At 41.0% G+C, this 20,617-nt stretch overlaps 1 protein-coding gene across 1 annotated transcript in view; it reads left to right on the forward strand.

The window, feature by feature from the left end:
• Positions 1-4,067: 4,067 nt before the first annotated feature.
• Positions 4,068-20,617, forward strand: part of gfra4a (GDNF family receptor alpha 4a) — a 151,241-nt gene continuing 134,691 nt past the window's right edge. The window contains exon 1 of the mRNA XM_059353290.1: positions 4,068-5,008. Coding sequence (XP_059209273.1) covers positions 4,951-5,008 — 58 coding nt within the window. The 5' untranslated portion in view covers positions 4,068-4,950. The remainder of the gene's footprint in view (positions 5,009-20,617) is intronic.

Raw genomic sequence — 20,617 nt, forward strand, 5'->3', positions numbered from 1 at the left:
CTTTCCACCCTAGGAGGATAATATTTTGGCATGTTGGTATGTGTGTTTGTATTTATGCCGATCATCTAAAATTGGGCGTGGCAATGTGAGAGGCCTATGGCCACAGACTTGCGCAAGATTTTATGGAAAGGTTGATCATGAGCCAAAGGACAAGGAATTTACTATTTGTGCCAATAGGGCGCCACAGGAATGAGTTCTTCAACCAGGAATTAAGTTAGCATATTGGTACCATGGGGTCTATCCTCTCAAACTCATAGAGATTTTGAATGGGTTTTTGGTTGGATGCCTGAAATAAGGTCTGTGGTTAACACAAGCTTAAGAGATGTTTGTACAACAGAAAATATGTTAGTAAATATCCCCACTTGTGAATTTTGAAGTTTTTTGTGTCCTTAAAATGGCGGTTGCTACAAGTGGGTAAATGAGACTACAGTGGCTGTCAAGGACATTAAACGTCATCACACAGTGGGAGTGGCATCTAACAAAAAGGCTCTTTTGGGAGGCATCATTGAAATAGACCAATTATTTTTATACAAGCATTGACAATGCATGCGTGCCGGTTGCATGTGATCACAAACTAGCTAGCAAAAAATACCTTCTTTCTGACAGTAATGTTTCTTTATTTTACTGTCGAAATGGTGTACGTTGTATGTTGAGAATATGTTACACTCATGAAACATTTCTTGTAGACACCTGTGGGGGCATAATTTGTCTCAGCAGAAAGCTCCATTGGTCCATTTCATTGGTGAGATTCAGACCCGCCACTGTAGTTATGCCACCTCCACAACACATCCACACCCATCTGTTTTAGACACTTGGGAGGCATCATTCTAGCCTTTATTTCATTCATGCATCCTTTCATAACTCAGGTCAAGTGTAGGTTGTGTGTGTGTGTGTGTGTGTGGGTGTGTGAACATGCATAAACGTGTGGATGCATGCTTTAACGTGGTCGCTATCGCAAATTAGCACATTTTTCTCAAACTTTATTTCTCTAAACCAGTGCATATTTTACATGCAGATGTTCACCAAAAGCACTAAAATGTTTTAGTTATAGTGGTAAAACACAAGATGTGAGAGTTTACTCTGGGGCAGATTCTCTGCAGGTATGCTGGATTGTTGTGTAACACGTGTAGTGTTTCTCATACTAATAGAAAAGGTGTTCTGATGGAAAAGCAAGAGGAGACAAATCAGTGAAAATAGGTGTGATTCAGACAAATGTAAGATATCAGAAGCACAGCGAGCAGTGTGTGCTGCAGCTGGCCTTGTGACATTATCATGTAACTGTACCTTCATTTCCCAGTAAGTCTTTATGTACTGTGGCCTTGAAAGCTGTTCCAACCTTTGAATCAGCTCCATTGCTGGTCAATAACATCTCTTTCTCTCTGTCTTTGCCTCTCCCTTTAGTGCCTCTCACCATGTGTCTCAGCTAGACTGCGTATCAGCAGCCAGGCACAGAAAAAAACAACAGCTCAGGAGCAGGCATTAATTTGAATGCATTAACACCTCTTAATCAGCCCATGGTAAGATTTTTCTACTGCTTCATGACCAAGCCAGCAGGAACCTGTCCCACATCTTCTCCTGGCTTATGACATCAGCTTCGCAAATATTCTAAGGGCAAAGCTTTTTGAGTCACTAAGAGGGATACAGAGTAGGAGTGGATGTGGAGACGCAGGGGAGAAATCTCTGGAAGGATTCGATCCAAAGCAGGCAGGGGGATGTTTGATTCAAAGAAACGAGGTTGGGAATCAATATGCCATCTTTTTTGGCATGCACTGTAATTCAGGGGTGTTTGGAGAGGGGTGAGGCTAGGTTGTGTTTTCATAACCTTCTGGGTAACCCTTTTTTGTAAAGACCTGAATAAGTATTGCTCAGCCTTCCCACAGTAACTACAGCCAGTTTGCCCTTGAGCAAGGCAGTTAACTTCCAGCAGCTGCTGCTGTGGAGCTGTTTGGTGGAAGCGCTGCTGGACAACCGCCAGGATACAAATGCAAACCTCAGACTTTTATTCCCCCTCTGGTGTCACTGTAAAAAAAAACATTCCTTTGTGTTTCTTCTTGTTAAATCTGCACTCGGCAAGAATGTTATGAATATATTTGTTTTAACACAAACTTTAGCATAAAGACTTACAATACATTCATCCTGACTGCCCAGATGAAACTGCTATCTGGTCACGTTTCTATTCAATGGAAGTGGCTGAAATTTAGGATTGGAATACAAATTTCAGCAAAAGTACACAATGTGCTGAGAAAATTTATGTGACCAACTATAGACCTTTTTCTGCTCTCATATCCTTTGGTGCACAGTACTTGTGAGCATGCTGTGTGCAGTTTACTGGTATAAATTGTACGCTATTACAGGATTTCTGAAAATTAAAGTCCAGTTATTTTGTTCTAAGTGGGTTGATGTAAAAAATTTCAAGACCGGACCAGTATGACTTTTACCACTACGTGTCGCACTTGACTCAGCAGCTTCTTCTGAGTGGAACATAATGAGTCTGAGAAAGCGCATGAATTAAAGTACAGTGCCTCCAGTCCACTTGTGACAATAATGCATCTCTAAGCCATGACTTTTATTCATGCATTGTTTACGCATTGCCTCATCTCTGCTGTTTTATCAGCTCGAAATCCAAAAAGATGCTGTATGGGCGTAGTTTTAGTTTTCTTCGAGACCAACTCTGCTGTTTGTTTCCAATGTGAAACCTATGTTGACTTATTTTAATGAACTTACTCATGTGCAACTTTTATATCACTTATGTAACAAACATACTTGTTCCAACCCAGAACACATTTTCCTAAACCTAACCAAGGTCTTTTTTGCCTACATTTTTTTCACAACATTAACCATGTGTTTAGAACTGTGACCATAGTCCGTGAGAAAATATAATTCTCTCAAAACGTAAATGTATGCTGTCACTCCTTAAAGGGAAAGTCCACTTTTTAACCATGTAAACAAACAACTGTTGCTGTGCTGATGACATTCTCCAGCATACCGAGAAAATGTCAATGCATGACCAGTAACCCATATTTCTATTGTTTACTCAAATGATTTAGTTTGACATTATCAAAAAATGGTTACATCCAGACAAACCTGGTTGACATTTTTAATAGTAGTATTGAGTCTGCAACCACGGCAAATAAGCTGTTTTTGTGTCTCCTGCAGCATAAATCATGGCTTATAAATTTAAAAATATGTGTTTTCAAGAGAAAAGACCAAAACCAAAAGGTTTTATGATTATTTTTCTGTAAAAACATTGAAAATGTGGCATACTGTATATAAATCTCTTTTACATGCTATAACAAGAACCTCCAGTTATGAAACTGACAGTGTACATGTGTTGTGATCACTAAGTAATTAAAAGTGGGCTTCAGGCTAGAGACAAATCTCTGCAAATGTAATGAAAGTTTACAAAACACTTGGTGCAGTATCTTTCCTCTCAGCCTTCCCACTGTCTCAGTAGAAGCAAATCCTGAGAGGAGTACACTGCCCACTCTCCTCAGAAAAAAGAAAACACTGAACAGAAGTTTGTAAGTGTTCAGGGTTGTGCAGCTTATTCTTCAGAAACAGAGTATGATCCTTCCCACGTTTCACTGAGTGTCAGCCTTTTTTACATACTGCACAAACACGGTTTTGGATGAAAGTGTCCCTGAGATGCTGTAAAAACTCCCAAAATAAGCTCGAGGAGGCAAAACAACTCCCAACAGAGGAACCACTCAAAAATTAATTTCTCATCCAGAGTGTGAGTTTAACGACTTGAAAATAATTCAGGCTTTGACCAAAAAAAAAAAAAAAAAAAAAGCACCCATAACAGCTGTCGGTATGAAGAATTTAAATATTCTACATGATTTATGGAGTGCTGCTTCTACGGGTTTAATCCAATTATTCTGAGTGTATGGCAAACAAATTTCTTACAGATTAAAAGTAGGCTATGTCTCAAAATGGTAATCGTACAGCTTGTTTTGAGTGTCAATCAGGCCCGCCGTCCCCGAAACCCAGATGAAAATAGATTATTCTTTGTTCTGTTTTGAAAGGAGACCAGCATGAGCACATTAGACAGCAGGTAGCCTCAAACAGACCATGCTGGCTGCAAGATGGTCTCTTCATTTTTACCATTAAGAGACACACAGACACTGTGAGTCAGCCTGGATCTGTTTTCACTGCCTGCTCCTCCTGTGCTGCAACTGCCGCTGTAGGGCCCCTAAAATATTTTCTCAACTTCTTCCAAATCAATGATTCTCATGCAACTCGACTGTGGTAGTTTCTCTTTTTTGTGTGGGGAATAACCTACTTCCAGAGAAGTGTGGATACGCTCTACCCACCCATACAGACTATGCACCATTTTACGCAGGTTTATTGTTTCCATTTTATGGCAGTATGAAATAGGCTATCGATTTAACTTGTCCTATTTCAACTTTGGCGAAGATTGGATTTTTAAACGAGCTGGGCTGGGCATCTCCGGCCGGACCCGCCTGGGAGCAGAGGATCACAGGGACTGTGTGACTCGCAGGTCGGAGTGCGCAAAGCAACGCGCCCCTGTGATTCATCCGCAGTTTCCAGACGGTGCGCAGGTGGAAGAGGAGAGGAAGCAGCCGCTCAGGACGGACGGATGAAACGACCAGGGATGTTCAATACGCGCAAGATTTATTCCACCTAAGGAACAAACTGTTTTTTCTCCACCCCTCGGTGTTGCATTGATTTGGAACCACTGGCTTGATTTGGCGCAGCTGTAACCCATTTTTCCTCCATGACAAAAGTTTGACTGTTAAAAAATGATGCTCTGCTCCGCTCCTGTTTCTTCATGCAATGCTGTGGATTCCGGCGTCAGCGTAAGTGGCCAGTCATCACTTGAGAAATAGCTGCGATTCTTTCGGTCTTAATTTCGGTGCCAATTTCAACAAACAGAGGGCTTTATTCTCTCACATCATCACTCGCCCGGGATTGCATCCATTTGAATTAATGTCGCACTCCATAATGGACTTCCTCGGACTGTACTTCTTACAGCTGGCTCTCATTGGTAAGTTGAACAACACTTAAAATGTAATTCAGCGTAGTTGAACTTGTGCAAAATGAATGCGTTGTTCAGCGGATGCTCGCTGCAGCTCTTATTAGACCTGTCTGAGCGTCATGCTCATTAGTGTTCTTTAACGAGTCCTTATCCGCTTGCTTTTTGTCAAAGTTGCATAATGAGAGATTTTTTTCCTGCAAGATCATCCGGTTGTGATAATGTGAACGGATGCACTACAGGGTCCCGGGCAGAGCGGGGACACTGGTTTTAGAGGACCACACAGAAAGACCGCAAAATATGATGTGATGGGTGACTGACAGTAATGAAGCGCCGGATTCTCTTCACTCAAGAGATGCTTGCATGACTCTCCTCTGCCTCGTAGAGCATTTTTGTGGTACCCTGCAGGCAGCAGCCCCGTTCATATATACCCCCTGTATATCCACATGATTCCCTAAAAGCAGACGGATGTGTGAATAGATTATGGAAGGAAACACTAAAAAATGTTTTGCTAACGAAGCTGCTTCTGCTGCTGCTGGTTCCCAGTTTGACTGCAAAAACCCCCAATGCAGACAAGTGTGTGTCAGTAGTGTTTGCATGTATCAGCCTGTGTGCTTACTTGTTCGCGTGCACATGCGTGCGTACATGCAGTGTGCGCGCTTGTGCACCTGCCTTTGCAGGTGAATTGTGGTGTCTGTATGTGTATGCTGGAGGCGCAGCGGAGTGGAGGGGCAACCGGTGTGTGTGTGTGAGCGCGCGCATTTGTGCACGTATTTGTGCGTAAGAATCATAAAACTGCCCAAAGTGGTGTGCAGTATCAAATGAGACACTCAATTCATGAGCAGTGACCACCAGCACTGCACACACATGCACACGCACACACCCTCAGCTTTTTCTCTCCCCAAATCTATTAATCATGTTACCTGTACACTTCTCATTGTGCCAGCTGGTGCAAGTCATTTCTAATGTCAATGCTGTTTTCTGCTGGTCTAATTTAAAATTCATCTGTGGTAAAAACTCCAGACTTTTTCGGATTCTGCTGCACTCTGTTCTGCAAAATTCAGCCACCATGGAGAGAAAAAAACCTTCCTGCAGAGCAAGTGCGGGCTGGAAACAGGACGTACAGATGGAGGGATTTGTATTTTGTGAGATTTATAGCCTCGATGATGACAGTTCCACATCTCAGACTCCATTTCCCTTTGCTGCAGCTGTGATTGCAGCCACTCACGAGGCACGCTGGAAGCAGCCTTGCATGCTGGAAGTACCTTGAAAATCCTGGGGCTCCTAGTCAAGGTTCCACCACCTTGAACCCTCATCACACACTTGCCACACTTCCCCTAAAGGAAGTGATGCTATTATATCCCTGTGTCGCCCCTAACATTTAACATCATATGTAAAACGTGTGTCACCTTATTGTGCTGTCATTTTAGACATGAGCTGGGTGGGTAAGTGAAAGCAGGATGTGAGGAGGGGAGGGGGGGCAGTCAGTCCCAGTCTTCTCTTCGAAGATGTTCTCACCTCGTCAAAGACATGTGTCAAAACGCTGAGAGACTCTCAGCCAAGGCCTCATGATCCTGTCCATCAGCCACACAGGGAGACAGACGCAGAGGGGAGGAGGGGAGGGGGATCAAAGGAAGAGAAGCAGCTTTAGCCTGAAGGTTAGAGATGGGAAGACGGAGGTGGTCGGTTTGAATCCATGGGGGCAGGGGGAGGGGTATCACAGTGGGAGGAGCCAATGAGCCTTAAAGTGCTGTAAGAAATGTTAGGAGTGGAGTGCACCTGAGCAATTCATGTGGGAAAAAGTGGTAAATACAAATGGCAAGTTTGGGATTTGCTTCTGAATCTGAGCTGAAGAGATGAGACGATAAGATGCTGGACGACTTGAGTGGCCAATTCATGTAAGAAGTTTTTTCTTAATGTGCATTCATGTCCGGCATTTTGTTTGAATGTTTGCGACTGTCTGTTGCTAAAGTGTTTTTGTGATGCATTTTCAGTTTTGTCTCTTTTGACATGCAAAATAGCGCTGCCCCACTTAAATGTTACATAAAACATCAAACACCATAAAGAAACGCTTTGATTAATGGTTTGCATTTTGTTATGATGTCCCACTAAGAGCACTGGAAATGTTTGAAAATTCGTACTTACAACTTTCAATGTATCTTTCATAGAGTGCTTGAAGGCAGCATCAATTCCTTCAGCAGTTACTACCAAAGTGCCCTTGAGCACGCTTAGCAGCACCCCTTGATCTCCTGTGTTTGTGTGTGTGACTGGCTAAATTATCCATTTGGGGACCAACACAGCTTACAGTCTGTATGAGAACCTTTCGGTGTCAGAGGACATATAGGCTTTTAACTGTGTGTGTGTCTTTGCATGCAGCTCTCTTCCCCGTGCTCCTGTTGCAAATAAAATCACGCTGCTCCACAACTTGCCGGGCCAAACAAGGCTTTAAAATGCCCGTGGTGTTCAGGGCTGCAATAATATCCGTCAGGTCTAATGAATGTCTCTTTCTGATGAAGCGAGGTGTATAAAGTGGATGTATGCAAGATTAGCGTGCAGTGTTTCTGCATTTCGTTAACTCATGCAATGAAAAAAGAAGGGGTGGGGGATTGGGGGGGGGCAAGCCTCTATTTACTTCAGATTGAAATTAGCATATTTACTGCTCAGTCTTGTGATGCTTCAGTGATTATCTGCCCACACTGCTCTGAACATTTTGCAATCATTACTCTAATTAGTTGACCAGGTTTATCTGCATATTATTCTTCTCTAAGTGGTAGGTAGCAAATGAACGCAGCCTTCTCAGCCATTTGCAACATGGTGGAGGGTTTGTATGGTTTTAATATTGTGAATAGTGTTATATCCACTGCGGTAATTGGCTGGCAAGAAGTAATAATCATAAACATAAACGGCCCACTACTTGAGGGTGGTATGCATATTTCCCACAGCATGACTTTAAGGTGATTGGTTCGTCACAGGGGCAGCTATCGTAGAGAGTAGGTGTGAACAATTTGAGGATGCGTTAAACTGCAGGGGCTCTTCACAAAGGTGAACTACTGCTGCTGTAGATGAGATTAATTAGGATGAGAAGCCAGTATCACGTCTTATAAAGACACCCAGCTGCCTGAAACAGGCATCCACTGTTGATTTTATATCAGTCTGTTTTGGCGAACAAATAATTATGTGTAATTTGTTTCAAAATGGCAGTTCCATTCAGTTGGTAAAGAAGAGTGTGATGATCAAATTGAAGATTCTAAAATGATGTAATTACTTGTTGAATGGTGAAAAGAAATCTTCAAAGAGCAACGTTTCATTTTTACTATAAGAATATTGGATGTGATTAGTTTTTCCACAATCAGTCTTAAGGTCAGATGTGATTCAAATATCTTGATTTGTTTCTGATAAAACAAGAAAAATGCCTTCAGCATCAGTCATTTTATATTGTAGCTAGTCATGCTGTGGTTGTTGATTGTGTCAGGAAAGTGTTTCAAATCACTCATTGGAACTAAAGAGCCATTTTGATTTCATATTTTGAGGACTCCAGAGCAAAGTTACCTAAAAGTAATTACAGTGTTGAGACTACAGCATAGGGAATAAGCTGACTGATTACCATTCTTCACTAGGTAATTATTTACTGATTAACTTTCCAGTCCAGCTGAAAATATATTTTTAAAGTGGTCCTTCCGTACATGGAAATATTATTCACTGCAGTAGAAGAAAAGAATAACTTCTGATATTCTGCTAGGTTTTATTGTCCATGCCCTTTTCTCTCTTGGTTTGTCCTCATCTCCCTGGACCTTTCTGGTCTGCAACAAGTGATGGGTGATCTTTTTTATTTTATTTTTTGGTCGACTTAATAAGGCCTGGGATGATAACAAATTTTGCTGGACGATATATTGTCCCACAAATTATTGCCGATAAACGATATTATTGTCAACATGATAATATATCATAATAATGCACACCCTTTCAAATATAATACACTTTTATTTCTCAGTGTTTTTTACCATTGTAATTGTAATTTTAAGAATGTTTAAATATCCTAAATAAATAAAACAAACATTTTTTTTTTTTTTTAAAAGGGCAGCATTTATTTTGCGATGTAGCAAACTCCACTTTCTGTGAGCGCACAGCGTTTATATTTACTTTGTCGACCAGTGTTGATTGTCGGGACGAAGGCTCTGCATCTCCAGGTGCAGTTTTTTTCCCCAGCTGGGAAAACTGGGTCGGGTGGTTCTGCTTTAGATGGGCATGCAAGTTTGTTGTGGTGGCTTTTTTTGTTGCCACCACTTTTGAACAAATTCGGCATACAGGCTCGTCCGTTTGTTGATGGGCTCACCTTTTTCATTCGGTTTGAAACCGACATATTCCCACACCGGGGCTGTGGCATTTGGCTTTGCAATCATCTTTTTTTCTCGCGTTGCTCCGCACGAGGCTCACCTGCTGCACTCTGTGTGTAGCCAATGCTAGCGGCCCAGCCTTCCCCACAGAGACAAAGAGACTGGATGACTGACAGGAGGGTTCACTCCGCTCATTCTGCTATAGAACAAAAGCGCCCAGGTGCTGAGATCGAGAACAGAGTGAACCCTCTTGTCATCCAGCCTGCTTGGAGGCAACAGACGAGGAAAACAAACACGCATGCGCATGGCGATATATCGAGGCCGGCAAAATGATTGAGTTCATTTAATTTATCGTGCGATTAATTGATTTATTGATTATGGGCCCAGGCCTAGACTTAATCAAAGCTTTACTTGAACGTTGGGGGACTGACATTGTGGATTGTAGTGATTCATTCTGATCCATTTGACAACGCTAACCTTTTATAGTGGATTGATTGTTATAATTGATTCACGATAAAAACAGTTTATTTGTCAATGTAAAATGAGTCAGTAACACTCATTTAGTCAAGGTAGGCCACCAACTGAGAGAGCCACAGCAATCCCTGGTTTCGTGATTCCGATGAGTCAACACTGATATCTGATTGGTACCTGCTATCAGCAGACCCCCATTGAGGACCCCCCAGGATAATCAAGATGGTGTTCGAGCCCCCTAACCCCCAACAATGACAATGAGAGAAACTGAGAGCTGCAAACTGGTGCAAAAAGCTGTTTCTAGGTACCTCCACCCGCTGATTTTAAGTGATTATTGTGTTTGCTCTGATAAATGAAATATGCTTTTGTTTGTGATGACAATTCTGTTCAGTTTAAACAGCTAGTACCTAGGTGTTGTCCAATTTGCTCCAGGCACTGTTGGTTTTTTATTTGTTCCGTAACCATTTTTATGCCCCTGACCCGCAGGGAACAGAACCCTTTCTATGATCCAGGACCTCCTCATTTACAAATTAAATACTGAATATAACAGGTGCAACTCAACGGTAATGTAAAAAACAAAACATCCTGCAGTCTAAAATATGTTATTTCATATTTATTGTTATTTTATTTTTCTCTCTACAACCATCACCCCAGAAATTATATAATGACCCCCTTAGGGTTCTTGACCCCCAGCTTGAAAACAAATGGTCACAACCAACAATATAAAATGGGAAATACCATGCAGGACACTTCTCACACTGCTCATGGCATGCTCATGGCATTTTTATTTTAAAGCTTTGTTAATTGATTTGTGGCAACAAGGGGGCTGAATTAACGAGCTTAAAGAAACACAGTCCTGACACCTTGCTACCTGGTAAAGTAGGCATTGCTCCAAGGAGTGTAAAACACAAGTTTCATCTCAATACAATATTATATTGATTCTTTTTTAAACAGTGATACAATATTTGCTTGTATTACAACGTGTACCAAGATAGGATTTCGATTTAATTAAATTCAGGAGGCTGCGATCTGTATGAGACAATGTCATGTGCCCATTTAACACATCAGATCAGTTATATTATATAAACTCACAAAATCAATTAATATGATCGGACTATTTTATTACTGAGCCCATTAAGTTACTTGGTTGTGTTTAACCAACAAAAGGAAGTGGTTAAGGTGCGGCAAAAAGAACATGGTTTAGGTTAAAATAACTACTTCTGTATGTCACTACTGGACGTGGTTGCATAGGTGACGTAGAAGATGAAAAAGTTTCTTAACAAGTTCACTTTAAGTTTCAAACAGGACTAGAACAGCGGTCCGGCTGAGACAGAGTCTGGGGATTGTTTGACCCATCCACCATCCCTCCTCCTCACGATTAAAGGATCTGATCGGTATTTGTATCACCAACTTCCTTTCTGCTTCGCTCCCAATTACGTGGGTTTTCAAAAGGATTTTATTGCATTATTTTTTCATAGGTATACCTACAAAAAGTGGATAAGCACAGCCTGAATATTCGTTCTCTTTTTATTTTGGTTTCCTTTAACTCCCGCTAAAATATTTCCCTCTTACCCGCTACATGCTCCAACCTCCAGTTGTTAACGCTGTCTGCCAGCTTTCTGGCATTGGTCACGTAGCAGGAGGTACAGTTGGTTTATCAGAACATGTTTGCCAAAAAACAGCTGCCTCCTGCTGCAGAAAACTTGGTTTATTAGAGCACTGGGACTGAACTGTTCACTAAATGGGGCATATAACAAAAAAATTGTATTTCATGTGGGTTTACTTCTATCAAATTGAACCCATGTAATTGTTTAAATGGTCAATGTATCAGGTTTTGTCTTTTTAAAGTTTACTTTCAAAAGTTTTGATGTGGGCGATATGATCATATTATGTATTGGAGGGCGACACAGGACAGATATACCAGTGCAGAGGGACAATGACAGACACTCTACAGATCACAATTTCTCTCCACACAATCAGCTTCCTAATTAACAACCCCACACACAAACTCTCACACAGAGAACGGCCTCCCGTGTATCCAAACCGAACTCCTTCTGTCGCTCTCAGCAGTTACTCAGCCTCATCACTATGCTTTGTATGGGAATGAATAATTTGCTCCTTGCATGTTTGGTAACCTTGAATTGTGACAGATAATATTATGGGTTTTTGCAAGTATGCGTTTTATGCATTTATTCTGACAAATCTGAAGCCCACCCCCACACCACCACCCCCTGACACATGTATAATTCATACTCACCCTCCTCTCTCTCTCTCCGGCTCCCCATAGCTGGTGCAGCGTTGCACAGTTTCTTGATTTCTCTTATAGTGGATAGTTCTCTGTGCCTTTAAGTTCCTCTGACAGAGAGAAGGGAGAGAATAGTGTCGGAGAATTACAGGAGCAAACATAGCGGGAAGAGGAGGATGTGAATGTGAATTCGAATAAGCCGTGTGTGACAGCGAGAGAGGGGATTTATTTTTCCATGAGGCTGGAGCTGTCGTTGGGCATCTAACAGAGAGGAGATATGTATCCTCTGTAGAGCGTCTCACCAGAGCTGAGTTGCTCTTTAGATCCCTGGTGCGTCGTCTCAGTTTGGAGCTTCAGATTTACTGTGCTGCCCCTTTGAATTTTATTTATGCTTTCCTGTTTGTTGTTTATGCCAAACACCTGTTGTTCCACATCCCAAAAGCAAAGATGGTAGAGATGGCGCGCCCCAATGTGCACCTGGGATCTATTTGCAGATATCATTTTTGACACCCAATCCATCTTGTGTGATTGATTTATTGATTTAATTTGTCAACTGTCTCCTCGCTGAGATAATGCTTGGTCTAAAAAGATTCTAGGAACACTGCGTTTCTAGCTGTCATTATGACTCAACAAAAGAGTCCAAACATAAAGTCAGATCGCTGCGGGTGTTTTCATTGGTGACTCGCTGACATTTGTAGTTGGTTGTACTGGTTTTCTCACTGAGCGGTGTTATCTCTGCCAGGACAAGTATTACTGTATGTACAAAGAGCAAATGGAAGCAATTACAGGCCATCAGTAGTGGAGAAAAGAGCAAAATGGAGGCCCTAAGATAGAGATAAACATTCCCTGGAATAGAGGGAATCAAACTGCAACACTGATGCTGGTAGGAAGGATTTTGTGGGGTGAAACCAAAATGACAGTGCTCCTTATTATGTTAAAACCCTGTCATTTCCACTGGCTTTTGTTGAGGGACGATTATGCCACAGAGACAATTACCCTCCCTGTGCCTCTCTGAAAGGATATGGCATTTACTGCCACTGTATTCCATAGCCAGACGTTTAACTTTGTAATGAAAAGGCTGCAAAATGGTCCAGGCTGATTGTGAGAAAGCCTAAAAGGCTGCAATTAATCAGAAGAAAAAGTTTTGTGAGTGGGGGGAAAAGGTAGCACCGAGTTGGCTTGGCAGAGAGAATGACAAGTGGTAATGAAACAAGCTAGCAAGGCTTCAAGGCCCTTCATCAAGTGTTCACAGTACTTAAAGCCTCTAAGTGTGTCTGTCAGTGCGTATTTAAGTATAAAGAACAACTTTCAGTGTCTCATTGCGACTGGCGCGAACCATTATCCAGCCCCATACAATAAAACCTCTTATTACTTCGCCATTTTATTGAGAGAGCTGCTGGAGGTGACAATCATATTCTCATCTCGCACAGATGAAGCCGACATAAAAAATATCACTGATAATCACAAGGTCCTGGCTTCCATTCACATGATCCCATGTGTTATTCACACACACTGTTCCAGCGCCACACGCTCGTATCCCATAGGTCTGTCTCATTTTCAGTGCCTCTCCTGCAATGTTTTCTACATTTAAGACTTAAGCGTAAAGGATTACTTTTTGAGTCACAGATATAACACGCAGTTTTTGTAAACTAGCAGATCGTTTAACAGAACTTCATGTGCTTATAGACAAGATGTCCATAATCCTAAAAGGCTTTTCTGCCCTGTTGCTAAGAAATACGTGCCCAGGTGTACAGTGAAGTGCATTTTTTGTACCCACGTTACAAGGTTTTCCAACTATATACATTGTATTAATTGTTTATAGTATGTAATTCAATTCAATTCAAGTTTATTGTCATATACAAAACTGAAACTCTTACTTTGCTGTCTGTCAGATGCCAGAGAAGACAGAAATAAGAGAAATATAATTTTTTTTAAGGAAATAAAAAGAATAATGTGTGCAAATATACAAAGAAAAATATACATGTATGTAAATATACAGTTTCCCAGAGAGGGGCAGTTACAGGGATAAATAAAGTCTTTAAAGTGCAAGTTGTGCAGTATGCTGAGCAATCGTGCAAGTCAGACGTGAGGTAACAGTAAGTTGTTGACCAAGAGGTAATGCCAATATATTCATGAGTGCATAAGTCATAATAACTGGATAGCTTATACTGGTTAATAGCTAGTTCTTGAGCGTTCTTGAGCCTGGTGGTCCTGCATTCTTCTTATTTATATATATATATATATATATATATATATATATATATATATATATATATATTGGTGTTTGTTTATATATATATATATATATATATATATATATATATATATATAGGTTATAGGAGGTTATGTTTTTGATTCGGTCAAGAACTACTCATCAAGTTTTCACAAAATAATTTTTCACCTTTGTTAACATTGCAAGATAAGGCAATTGTGTTGCATTCATGTGCTGTTAGAATAGTCGAAAAAATGAGATTCCTGAACATTTTTCAAGACTCACTTTCACAAACACAGTGAAATACGACTTTCCATCTGGAAATGGGACCAACTGAGGAGCATCTGAATGCACCATTGGCCTTGGCGCAGGGCTGCTTTCTCTGAGTGAGCCACTTTAGTTATTTTGCTTTGTTTTCTTGTGTGTGCCTGGAGATGTTTCACCACTATCCATAATTAGTTTTAATTGTTTTGCAGCTGTTAGCAGCTCTTCCACATCCTTTATGTGTTGCATTGTGTTGCACTAACAGCACACTCAAAAATGAAGTGTTTTCATTATGTATACGGACTGTGTTGAGTATACTGTGCTTAATTTTGTCACTTTTCCAATGTAAGCACAAATCACCTGAAAGCCTGCTTAAAAGAAGTGTGTAGCACTGAATTGGGACACAGTTCATGTCTTTAACTTGAATAAAAACATGTCAACTGGACATGTTTAACAGCAGAGAGTTTATGATACAGAATGAGCCTGAACATTGTTATGCTTAAGTTCTTTATTCCATCAGTCTAAAGTGTATGTTTTAATGATAGTAACCCTAAATATGTTCAGTAAGCCCAGTATAACCAAGAAGAGATTTCTGCTGGCTCATGTTACTTGTTTTGTTGGCATGGAGGACATAAATTAATTAAACGGAAAGCTTCTCTTGACTTAATTATTACAGACATTGACTGGATAGAGTCATCAATCAATTAGCCAGGAAATACAGCATCATAGCATGTTGTGTTAGAAAATGGCATGGCCAAAATATTTGCCAGAAATAGACAGAAAACAGGCTGGAAATGTTTCTGTTGTCGTGAAACAGACTGCTTCTTAGAAGTTGACAGAAAAGCAATTTTTTGGTTTGGGCTCAAAACCGCCTTGTGAAAAAGGTTTTAAAAATCTGTTTCACTGTACGCCAGACAGATTATTATTGTAGCAGCGGGTTTGTCTTTGAGGATTATGAATGTGCTTCTGTTTGTAAACAACTTCAGCTTTTCTTAGAGTTTCTGTTTATTCTAATGAAAAGAGAGGCTTATTTCATGAAATAAAGGTTTTCATCAACGTGAAAGCCAAAAATATAAAAATGATAATTAGAGCTGAGACACAAACTGGGGCCAAGGGTTATCCATCATAGCTCACATTTAGGTTAGGTTATTCAAGGAGTAGCTCTTCTGCTTATTGGCTTATTTTTCGCTGACAATTCCCAGCAAATGGGAGCAGAGAGCAGAGGGGGAGCAGAGATTCACGTCCGGAGCAGGAGCCGAATCTAGATGACATCCAGCAGCCTCTTCTGTAGGGGCCCTGGGATCTGGGGAGCTAATTGGTTTCTAATCAGAGCTGCAATTTGTGCGGTGGCGTTCTGCTCAGCCTGTTGAGATAGAACCAGAGGAAGAGTGTGAAATCGAGGCTCAGGAATCGGGTTCGGTGCCAGGCTGTCAACTGACTAAGCCAACGGGAGGTGGAGGAGGATTGGGATGTGTAGAACGGGCCAAATCGCAGCAGGCGATCCACCCAGTCTGTCTCAGATATGTGCCAGATAACATTTATAAGGGCTAATGAAAGAGTTTGCGGCTCAACACTCTGACATGGTTTCTTCTCTGTAGTCAGTCATGGACCGCTCAGCTGATTATATCTTTGAGTCTTACATGTTCCATGTCAATAACTGGGCAGACGGTAAAATAAACAACCAGAAAAAAATTGGATGTTGTTCAAGATTTCATAAAGATACAAGATGCAAAAACAGTTTATTGGCAGTCATAATGGGGCAGTTTGTGTCTTGTCTCATTTCCCAGAATATTTATCACACAAAGTCTGATTTACTAAGCTACAGAAGCAATGATTTAGCATAAAAATTATATTAAACAAGTACCATATGTCATATATTATCAGTTTTTATTTTCCTGTGACCGTATGTTTACTCTTTCAAATCACACCGTTCTACTGAAAACAGCCTTTCAGTGATGTTCAGGACACTTTAAACCATATGGCTTTTTTCAGGGGAAGGATGGCTCCAGATATAAAAGTTCTGTTTTTCTTTAAATAGACAGCATATAGACTGTTAGCTGGTGTGTCAGGACAAATAATGAGAAACAGCAATGAAAAATCATGTTCTTTGGTGAAGTCTGTGAAGATTAGAACTGAAGAGAAGTCATCTAAGGACAAGCACTCCCAAGTTATGATAGAAATGTCCAATTAGCAAAGTTAAAATTCTGCCCAAATCGCCCTCGGCAACCCCGCACTAGACATTAAACTTTAACATTCAAACATTCAGCAGTTTACATGTATTCAATTTTTGATTCTGGGTAAGTTTGGGCTGAATTGAGGAGCTTGGTGTTTAATTCTTGATTGTAACAACAAACCATTGAGTTTGTAGTTGTGTTTGTTCAGTCACTTCTGATTCATTTCTCTGCCCGGTTTCCTTATGGTAACAGCCATTGTGATTCATGGTATTGTACTTTTTCACCAAATTCAACTAAAGAAAAGTTCTCAGAATCAAAGTTTCTTCCAGAAGCTACTTTGTGCGCATTTTAACTAAGTGGTTGACTAATCAGGACTTTGCCGGCGTGATTAACAATTCTGATATCATCATCCTATGCAGCGAGCTAGCTAGCTACCAAGTAGGATTGTCCCAAATACTTTGAAGCTTCAAAGCTTCAGTCATGACACTGACTTTCTAATTCTCAATCAACATTTGAAATCTGATCTTGGGTTTGGCAATAGAACAAATATATTGGCTATCACCGAATACATCACAAGTTGTTTTTTGAGGCAATTTTGGTCATTTTATTTAGCAAATTTTAATGGTCTGCCTCCGACAAATGAGCTGCCAGCAGAGCACTCTAACGGAGAATGGCCAATAGAGACAGCGGAGGAAAACGGTGTGAAAGAGGCAGCATACATTAAGATGAACTTGATTCATTTATAGCTATATTTATTTTGACCAAACCAGCGTTGGTGATTTTTGGAACAGTGGAAAGACTAAGACTCTTCTGAGTTTGAATGAGGTGTGTTTTACAATAAGTTAATGAGGCAATTTAGCTAGTCTCAGTTCGGTGAAAGAGAAACTCCTGTCAACGTATTTATTTATTTATTTATTTATTTATTTCAATAGAATGGAGTGAACTTGGTGGGTTATAAAATATGATGATGGTCATTTTAAATGTAAAATTCGGTCAAAACCTTTTTGCTGAAAAAGTGGACCCTAGAGCTGAGAAGTGATCATTTATTTGGTTATTTCTAGGACTTCATTTCATTTGACCTATTGTTAATACAAAAAATAATGATTGACAGCTTTTTTTCCTTCTTTGCTGATTTAATGAGATATCACTTGAGTCATTAGGATGATTGACAGGTTCAGAGACACAAACTCCATGAGATGAGTGGCAGTAAGACGGGACCTGGAGCTCTAAATATTGGAGAATGCTAAACCTGGTAAAGACGTTAGCAGTAAAGGAGTTGAGTGAGAGTTAAACTGGTGTTATAAACTCTGAATGAATACTTATGTCCTACAGGCCAGGATGGATTCCATGTGACTATCATATGCAGCTTTTTGCGGGTCTCCAGTTAAGCTCAGAATAAGACGGGGCAACCCTTTCCTATCTCCGCTCAGTGGATCATCTCCCTTTAGCTAAGCTGATAAATCCTGCCTTCAAGGTCTTTTTGTTCTGCCACATCTTGTCTTTTTTTCTTTTTTTTACATTTATGTCATATGGGATTTTAGGGGGGCTGTGATTGACATGCTACACACAATGTAATAAGAAATTAGTTGTTTTTCTTTCCCGTTTCATCTGGTACATGTTCACATTTCGCCAGTGGGATCACGGATTTGTGTTGCAGTATCTCTCTCATCTCTCCTCCAGAATCCGAGGCGTTAGATGTTGCAGAGTTTGAGCTCTTGACTCTCTTTACATTGCTTTTTGTGTTAACTATGAGGTCAACAAGCCTGCTGCTATCTATATAATACATGTAGTTAAATAAAACTTGCCTCCGAAACTGAGCGATTAAACAGATGAAACCTTGATCTTAAAGCACTGAACATGTTGTGTGCTCCTTTAAAAAAAAAAAAGGACTGAGACCTGAAGATTAGTCGAGCCAATAAAAAGTAAGGTAAGGGAGCTTAGTAACACAAGAATGAATGTAAATAGGATTCAGCAGCAATGAAAGGTACAAAGTGGTCTAATTAAATCCCTCTCGATGTGAATTCAATTTCCCCAGGCCTCACGGCATCCTGTCAGTGACAAAGAGAGCTGCCTCTCTTTTGTCTTCCTATGAGTAAATTCCAATTAGGTGGTGGGTGGATGTTGGTGAGCCAGTCAATCACAGTCAAAGCCTGTGTTTTAAAGATGATGACAGTGGCAATATATTGACCACGGCCCTTTCGGGGGTCCTCTTACTCGCAACAATAGACAGTTAACAGACCTATTGATTTTCTTTATTATGCTCGTTGAATGAGACAGCCGGTTCATTTAGAAACTGGCCACTTGCAACCACGCAGCGTTAATCACTTGTAGGGTTTCTTCAAAATATTGATAATAGTCATGCGACCCTTTGTGCTGTAGCAGCTTCTCCAGCCAATTAACACTGGCATCCACTGCTTAAGTGATTTTCATCTCTTTTGAAAATTGAAAATATTTCCCCCTGGTGTTATCCATTACAGATCTTTGAGGTATTACACTCTGCCAGCATTTATTTTTTTTAGTATCATTTGTGAGCAGTGTGGAGATGATAAAAGGGAGAAGCAACAAAAGCAAATACCGCTGTGGAGGAGGACAGTCAACTCCTACACCTGTCTTAATCCGATGGGGCCTTTGGAACAGAAGTAAAAAAAAGGTAGACTGCAGTTACACAGCATCACCACCTCAAACCACATATGCACACACACACACACACACACATACACACTTAGATATTTTCTTCAAATCAAATTACTGATGCCTGCTGCGGCGGCCAGTGTCGGCTGGGCCCCCGTCATCGTCTGCGTTTGCCTTCAGAGGGCCTCATTTATTTTGAGAAGAGTTTTTTTCTAAGACACGCTCTCTCATGTGGAACAGTGAATATAAGATATAAAACCCGTCTGCCTCGTGACTTTGGGCCATGGCGAGATCAAACAGCAGAGCGAAGGGGAAAAAGAACTGAGAGATAGAAGAGAGGAGAGGCAGGAAGCCAAAAGAAAGTGTGAGGGCAAATATTGGAAGTCTTTTCCAGACTGCTGGCTCCTCTTCGTCCCCTCGGTCACCAAACGTCTCATCTTTAGGTGTAATTTGCTGCTTTTAACTCCGTCCATCACCCTTCCCCCTCTCCGTGTGATCCTGGATCCTCGCCCTTCATGGCTTCAGGCCTTTCTACTGAAGTGTGACCCAACCCACTGCCATTGATCTAAGGTCACTCACCATCATGCCGGTGACCTTTCACAGATTTCAATTATTTGATAATCGGCTGCATCATCTATCCCCCAAGATGGTCAGGTATTACATTTCTCTCCAGCGCTCCAGTAGCAACATGAAAAACAGCTTTCGGTGTTTTCTTTGCTTCAAACGTTGCCAAAGCTCGGCCTCTTTTTGAGACTTTATCACTGCTTAATTGCGCTGCTGTCGAGGAGATGAAGGATTATGAGTAGATAACCTCTGAGGTCAGAGCCACTTGACTTACTCAGATACTACATGATGGTATCTGAGTAAGGTAATGGACACAGCCTCCCAAAAAGACACGAAAGGAAGTGAAGTAGAACTTGGATGGAGCAGCAGATTGGCTATCATCGGCCCATCCTACAAGACAGCAGATAAGGTTTAAGCCCCTCCTCCACTGTCGGCTGCTGTGACCTCTTGTCTGATCAGCAACCTGAACAAACCCAGGGTCGCATGTTCACACCGTGGAACGAGATGCCATCCGATCTTGATAACCACTAGATTGGATGAAAGCCATTGAGCCAGAGAAGAATGCTCTTCAGTGTATCCCAGCCTTCATGGGGTTCATGAGGTTTCAGCCCCCATCAATATCGTTTAAGGACTTACACAGTGTACCACTACTCCAGTGCTCTGGGAGCTGTATTGTTGTACACTCCTGAGCAGAGGGGGGCTAAGAGCCTGAAAGGCATTATAAGA

Source organism: Centropristis striata, chromosome 16 (assembly GCF_030273125.1).
Source record: "Centropristis striata isolate RG_2023a ecotype Rhode Island chromosome 16, C.striata_1.0, whole genome shotgun sequence".
Taxonomy (NCBI): Eukaryota; Metazoa; Chordata; class Actinopteri; order Perciformes; family Serranidae; genus Centropristis; species Centropristis striata.